The 7,595-nt window shown below is 39.4% G+C and overlaps 1 protein-coding gene across 7 annotated transcripts in view; it reads left to right on the forward strand.

The window, feature by feature from the left end:
- The window catches only part of adarb2 (adenosine deaminase RNA specific B2 (inactive)), a 318,324-nt gene extending 311,769 nt beyond the window's left edge, over nt 1–6,555 (forward strand). For all 7 annotated transcript variants that reach the window (XM_077509148.1, XM_077509142.1, XM_077509143.1 and 4 more), the window contains 2 exons: nt 2,076–2,257; nt 5,218–6,555. In XM_077509148.1, the coding sequence (XP_077365274.1) occupies nt 2,076–2,257; nt 5,218–5,394 (359 nt within the window). In that variant the 3' untranslated portion in view covers nt 5,395–6,555. The remainder of the gene's footprint in view (nt 1–2,075; nt 2,258–5,217) is intronic.
- Nucleotides 6,556–7,595: the final 1,040 nt, after the last annotated feature.

Genomic DNA, 7,595 nt, shown 5'->3' on the forward strand with positions numbered 1-7,595 from the left:
ATCAGCCGTCACTTGCAATCTAGGCCACTCCCTCAGCAAGTTATACATGCGATGTAGGGCATTGCTTTCTTTGTTTACAGTAATAAGTTTGAGCTAGCTGGAATCATACAGATCTTTCAAAAATCTAATTTTATTGCATTCTATCCAGATTTTCCATAGAAAGAATCACGTTACGTTGATATCTGAGTTTTGTTTTTTTGCTCTTTACAAATAGTAAATAGTGTGCATGTGTCAGATCGTTGTACCGGTGGTAGCTTGAGTAGCTGTAGCAGTGCACTTGCATAGACTAATGACATCCATTACAAATGCTGTATAAAATAATGGCTGCTACTTATTGACGTTCATAGCGATATGAATGCGCTTTGTTTTTCTAAACCCGACCATTTTCATTTTTTACACCGGCACGAGACAAAATTCATTGTGTACGTCTGAGCGCATATCTGCGCGAACAGCAGATTCTGATATAAAGCCGCTGCTCTGTGTGTGTTGTACAGTCACGCGTCTCATAACTAAACACACTAATTCTTACCTCTTTCATGTCTGCCGAGCGTCTCCCCCCCGCCCCCCACCAGACCGAGACACCGATCAAGTCTTCCATCAGAGGAAGAAAAATGAAATTGGCTATTACAGACAGAGAGGAGTGGAGTCCATTGAAGGGATCCAATGAGCCATGAATGGAGAAAGGGGAGGTGGGGGGGTGGTAACGGCAAGATGGATAGAGCACCTCTTTTGTACAAAGAAGCGCGTCGGTAAAAGAGAGAGGAGACGGGTAATAAGACACAGCGAGGATTGTTGTTGTGGCAGGCTGTTCATTCCACTTCCAAAAGAAGAGCAACTGTGCGTATGTAGGAATAATGCTGATAATGGCCAAATGATGGGGAGATGATCTGTAGACATTCAATCCGTCAAGGTTTTGCTGTGGCGGAGTGGATGCAAAGAAGGCAGGTGGACCCCAACCTAAATGTTTATTTACAACACAAAGGCTTGGCAGGGAGCAAACAAGGAAGGCGCGAACGGGAAACAACAAAGCTTAGACCAAACCGTCAAAGACACAAAGAAAGAAATAATTTGCTCTCGTGTCAAAAATCTCACCCAAAGTTAGTTGGGATCGGCTAGTATGCTGATTGATAGGTATTGAAAATTGATTGATCATAATGTTCCAGATATTTCCTCTGCTATAGCACAAATTTAGTAACAAAACTGCATTTGAGTTTACAATACGCAAGACAGCACAGGTTTTAGGGTGGCCCCTATGATGGCTACCAAAGGGCAAATGGACAAATGAAGCTTCATGAAGCACTTGTGATACTTTTGATTCCTCTAGATGGCACTCTTGATTTAAAGATGTAAAGTCAAATTGAATCAGTTTCCATTGCACTGGTCTTTATATTTCAATCAAAAGCACCATCTACAGGAATAAAAATACGTATATCAGAAATGCTTCATGAAGCTTCATGAAGCTTCATTTTGGTATTATACCTGACTTAACAGTAGCCATGTCCACATTGTTCCCTGAGGGGACATTTTAAAAGATTTGGGACAAAAATCCATTTGGTCTCAGTGGTTGGAAGTCAAGGACGCTTCCATCTTATTTCCATCCCGCAAACCTCAAGGAAATTTTTACCAGAAAATCTTTCATCCTTAGGATTTGAGTTAGTTTCAGCAAATATGGGGCAACGCTTACATGTCACTGATAACACTGTGTGCATGCTCACTCTTTAGTTGAATACCTCGGGGTCTATTATTATCACCTCACCTCCTCAGTCTCTGAGTTTTATACGTTTATATACACACTTTCAAGCAGCTGTAACGTTTTATCAATGGTATTAGCCTCGGTGAGAATTGGTGTGTTCACAGACTGTTCAGATCCTCTTCATTTATGTTGTAGCCGGAAGCTAGACTTGTGTTTCATCCTTGCAAAACTATAGGCATTACTTCAAATACAGTGAACCCCGTGTATTGCGGATATTTTCTGGTCGCTCAATAAAAAAATAAAATAAATCACTGCACTTTGGACCAACTTCAGCTTTTGAAGAAGTTTAATCTCGTCTCCCTTTTTGCCGTTTCTCCTGCAGGGTTAAGCTGTGCCGAGTATCAGCATTCAGGGAAGGCCTTGTGCGTCAGCGTCAACTGGACGTTGGGCGACGCGCAGTTGGAGGCGGTCAACACCGCCACGGGACGGAGACGTGACTCAGGGATGCCTTCACGCCTCTGCAAGCGCACGCTGTTCACGCGTTGGAACAGACTTTACTGCAAGGTGAGGACTACAAGATGCTCATTTCGTTTTCCGCTTCTACTGATTATTTGTTGTTCTTACTTGACTTTGTTCACAATTAATTGCATATAATGCAAAATAACGACACTTAAGAGATCTGGGATGTGATTTCGATGCGACAAGAAATGTGTTCATCTACTATTTTTACAGCTGCAACTTTACCCTCTTTTCTCAGCTGTGGATCAGCCAACATTGATTTATTTTACTCACATGGAACATTTCAGTGGCAAATGTTCCCTCAAGGTTAGAATTCCATTGTGAGCTACTCACAGCAAACTGAAGATAACACCTCTCTGAAACCCGATAATGCCTTCGCCAATTTCAGTCGGCAAAATCCGATTTTGGATAAGTTCAACTATTGTGTAATGTTTTAGTTCAACAAAGGGAGGTTGCCTGTGTCTATAGTAATAATGGTGCTAGGTCATTGCGCAAAGAACACAGGTGCGCCATCAAGATGCCCTTGTTGCAATGTCAGCCAGCAAACATGACACCGGAGAACACATCATTTAGTTGTTGGCCTTTTGCTTTATAAAGTTTACTTTCCTTCAATCTTTAAGTCTAATTGTGTGAAGGCTGAAGGCCTTTTTTTATTTCTCCCAAGGTTTTGACGAGCTTCTCCTTCCAAATGATTTATCCGATTAACATTATTCCAATTTCAACATATTCCAACAATTCACACCATGGGGGCTTCTATTTGTTTTATTCCAAAAATTCATGGTTTTCCCATATTTCAACATTTTTCACCGAAATATTCCTCATTCATTCCAAATGATGCAAATTTACCCTCAACTTATTTATTGATCATTTCCATTTGCACATTCAAAATAGCAGATTCAGATAGTTTTCATTTGGAATTTAAATATCTCTGCTTATTCAATTCACCTTCTGAGGCCAGTTTTGCACATACCAAAAATTCAATTTTTTTTTAACCCATTAGTCACTCCTCCCAAACATTCCATGACCAATTCAAACTATGCATATCAACATGTGCAGATCATTCAAGTCATGTTATTTATTACTCACGTTCGCAAAATAAAAAATAAATAAATAAATCTAAAGCCACAAATTCCAAATATTTATATTTTCCAGTTTCCACATTTTTGACCAATTGGAACCATTCAACATACTCAGTTTACAGTATTCCATGTCATTACAATATCATTCCAAATGATTCGACATGCTTCAATTTTTTTTATTCAGTCTTTTAGCCTGAACATACAATTTCTAGGTAAAAATAAATAAATATTTTAACTGCCCAATGGCAGTTAAAATAAAAAAATAAAAAAATAAAATAACAAATAAGAATAATAAATAATAAATAAATTATAAATAAATAAAATAAAAATAAAATGACGTTTAGTAATTGTATTAAAGGAATAAGGATTGTTATGCGATGACACAATTCGGATGTCAATCTTCCCTAATTGCATTGCTTTAGAACACTCCGTTGAATCAAAACATTAAGCAGCCAATTTCTATCACAACACGCACACACATTATCAGGAGATCCGTAAGGGGAATACACAAGCACAACATATTTGTCTTTCTCCAGGAGATAAATGTGTGCGCTGTGTTTGCAGCTTATCGCAACCTGACAGTGTCGATCTTTTAACGGCAGACCTCGCTGCACTCTAATTTCCATTCAGAAACTTTATGTAACAGACAGTGGCTTCATCACCAAATGGCGGCCGTTAAAGCATAATGACTATGAAACGATAATTATTTGGAGAAGTGCTCGACGCTAACCCCCCACCCCCACCCACTCCTAACCTAAGTGTTCCCTGCACGATGCATATAAGGGCCACGCAAGAGCAGTCACACTAATCTCCGGAAGAAACTTTCACGTTCTTATCCCCCCCTTTCTTCTTCTTTGGATCCGCACTGATCTTCATTGTTTCCCCTTGCGACAATAGTAATGCACAGAAAGCGCAGAGAATGTTCAATTGCTTGTGAAATTTAAATGGGGGAGATTACACAGCTGTTGAAGGCCCCAAACCCCCGCCCACCTCCCCGCAACCCCTCCTAAATGCATTTGTGCCACCTCATTCGTTTTGTTTTGCTCGTCGTCTTCTTCCCTCACTCCGCCATCGCAACCTTTTGCTTTTCTGTCCATTTTGCCTCTTGTCATTTTTTTTTTATTTTTTATTTTTATTTGTGTTTTTTTTTTTTTTTTTTTTTTTACCTCTGCCAAGGTGAGAGGTATTGTTTTGAATGCCATTTCTTGGGTTAGGTTAGGTATTGGTCAAACCAAACAGTAGAAGCACAGGTAATCGTAAAAAAATAAAAAAATAAAATAAAATAAAAATGTAAACGTAGTAAGTTTGTGAATATTACAAAAGTACTTACAAAAGTAAAAATTATTGACCGTAATTAAACTGTTAGAAGTAATTAATTGGATCTTGGAGAAAAATGAAGAAAACAACAAAATAACTATTAAATTATGATGCATGGGAAAAAAATATTGTTCATATTACGGTATTAAAAATTAAATCTCTAAAATGACCTTTTCTTAAATTAAAAAATATTTGGGTAAATAAAAACAGTATCTTTTTTTCCCCATTGAACACAATCTATATTAATTTTCCAAACCACTTTTTAAACAAAATATGAAATATTTAGTACAGTGATTATCACTGATGAGCTACTTTTAGAGCAGACCCGTGGGCTACTCATGTTGTCTTGGGGCTAACTAGTAACTGCTAGCACCAGTTTTCTTTTTTTAAACCCCTCCTGCTGCTCATAACCAGCTGGGATAGGCTCCAGCACCCCCCGCGCGACCTTTGTGAGGAGCAAGCGGTTCAGAAAATGGATGGATGGTTGGACAATGCACATTAACTTTGCAAAAACGCTATATATTGCACTCGCAATGGAAGCTACTCGGCGCGCCATCACCTCTCTCTCTTTTTTTTTTTTTTTTTTTTTGCTGTCTTGCCTTATTCCAGCTAGGGATCCCCGCGTCCTGCTCGGAGGACGGCCAGCTGGTTTACTGCCAGGCCAAGATGGCGGCCCGCCCTTACCAGACAGTCAAGCAGCAGTGGTTCAGGTCCCTGCAAGAAACAGGCCTGGGCACCTGGGTGAAGAAGCCACCTGAGCAGGAACAGTTCCTGCTATCGGACTGATGGAAGAGTGCGTGCTTCTGCGTGTCTGTGTATATAAGTGTGAAAGTGTTAACCTTTATTTTTTTAGGGTAAGGTAGGGGCCATGCTCTTTGCAAACATAAACACCCGTATAAATGAGAGTGTATACCAATATGTGTGCGTTGTGAATGGGCCACACAATCCACTCCACCGCTCAATACAAAAACCGGAAGGTCAACTGGATGTGCTGAAAGGAACAGGAAATAAAAGGGATTGTTTTGTTTTTTTCTTTTCATCCTATGTCTCCTTTAAAGTCACCCCTCAGGTGTGGCTTCTGTCAAAGAAGGGTGGAGTAACCTTGAGCTAAATGAAAGGCAGCCGCTATCTTGTCATCAGCTATTTCCGGGCCCCGAGGCTCCCGCTGAGGAGCAAAGCCATGGGAGAGAGTGAACGAGAGAGAGAGAGAGGGAGAGAGAGAGGACCACGTCCAATTACTGTCCCTGTCATGGTGATGGGTGATAGAGGAAGAGAAAAAGATGGGAGGAGAGAGTGAGAAACACAATTCAGCGAACATCTCAAGCGACCCGTCCTCACCTTTTTTTCCCGCGGTCGTCCTCCGCCTCTGACTTCGCCCTTTTTCCTCGCCACTTCCTTTGTCTCCGTCACTCGCCCCCTCCCCTCCCCCCCCACGCCCTCTCCTTGTCAATCTCCGCCGCCGCTGCCTCGTCTTTCAAGCGCGGCGGCACAGTTTAACACGACACGACGACAGGTTAATGCACCCCGCTGGGTCGGGAGAAGATGAGGGTACGCTTCCCTCATCTTGAACGCGATGACTTTTCATACGAAATATGTCTTCGTAACGTTTTTCTTTCTTCACCTGGATCTACATCTCGGCATCTTTTTTTGAACGCGAGGGCCTTTTTGACCTGATTCTCGACAGCTGTGATCATGTTCTAATGGTGGGGAAGAGTACTAATATTATTGTTATAGATGTTGGTTACTTTGACCTGTCAAAAGGAATTTGTATCCAAAAAGTTGGGAAAAAATGAGATGAGGAAAAATGTCCCCCCCAAAAAATCCTTTTAGGGGCTATTTTGCACCTAATTAAAGCCCACCCCAGAAAAAAAATGTTCATAATTGCCCATACTTTTCCATAATATAGCGCCAAAGTACTACTTTTTTTTATTTTTTTTTTATTTTATTTTTTATTTTTTTTTTTTTTAACAGCCTGCTTAAATGAAATGAAGATCCTCGCCTCGACTTCCATGGCGCCATAGTCATTTAGACAGGGTATGATCACAAAAAACAACAAATACTGAAGTTGGCATCACTTTGGTCAAAATGAAACAACTCACCTCAACATGATTTTGCCACAAGATTCACATAATGGCAGCAAAGCACTACTTTTTTTTTTTTTTTCCCTAAATGAAGCACATTCCAATTACTACCATATTGTCACAATTTCTCACAAGAAATTTCTGATTAAATTTTCACAATAAAAATGTCCAAATAGATGTTTCAGGTAGCTACTGCTTATTTTCACATTTTTGAGCCTATTCAGTTTCCCATTCCACATCCCATTCACTTTAGTTTTCCTTTTGCCAGTCAGTCGCAGGATAAATTATAGGCAAACATACACGCTTGCGTTTACACATTTAATTTACAGTCCTTAATAATAAGTCAAAAATGGATGTTTTTGGAATGAGGATGTACCTATGCAAAATAAATACATAAACACAGCACGTGTAGCACCATATAATGATGTAATAATTTCCTGAAAATTTTAATAAATATCTGCACACATCTTGATCAAAAATGTCATAAAACCCAACTAATGTAATAATGTTGCCAATAATATATATATTTAAAAAAAAAAAATGGAGTGTTAAAATTTTGGTGTTAAATGTTTCTAAGTTGATTTCAAACCCCAAAGTCTATTTTTGTCTGATTTAAATGGAGGTCAGTGTTGCTTTATTTGAAAGAGTTGATGTATTTAATATTAAACCAATTCTACAGAGTTAATCAAAGTAAGCCCCGCCCACTTGATTAGATCCGCTCTGCTGCAATGATTTCTGGGACATGATGTACATTACCAGTAAAAATGTCATTTTTATTATGTTACTAGCGAAATTATTACATTTTTGATCAAGTGCAAATTATATGACATTTTCAAGAAATTATTAAATTATAAGGCGCCTCAACTGTGAGGCCGATGTGCTAACCACGTTCCATTTGCTCGCACT

The sequence above is a fragment of the Festucalex cinctus genome, chromosome 20 (genome assembly GCF_051991245.1).
Source record: "Festucalex cinctus isolate MCC-2025b chromosome 20, RoL_Fcin_1.0, whole genome shotgun sequence".
NCBI classification, from domain to species: domain Eukaryota; kingdom Metazoa; phylum Chordata; class Actinopteri; order Syngnathiformes; family Syngnathidae; genus Festucalex; species Festucalex cinctus.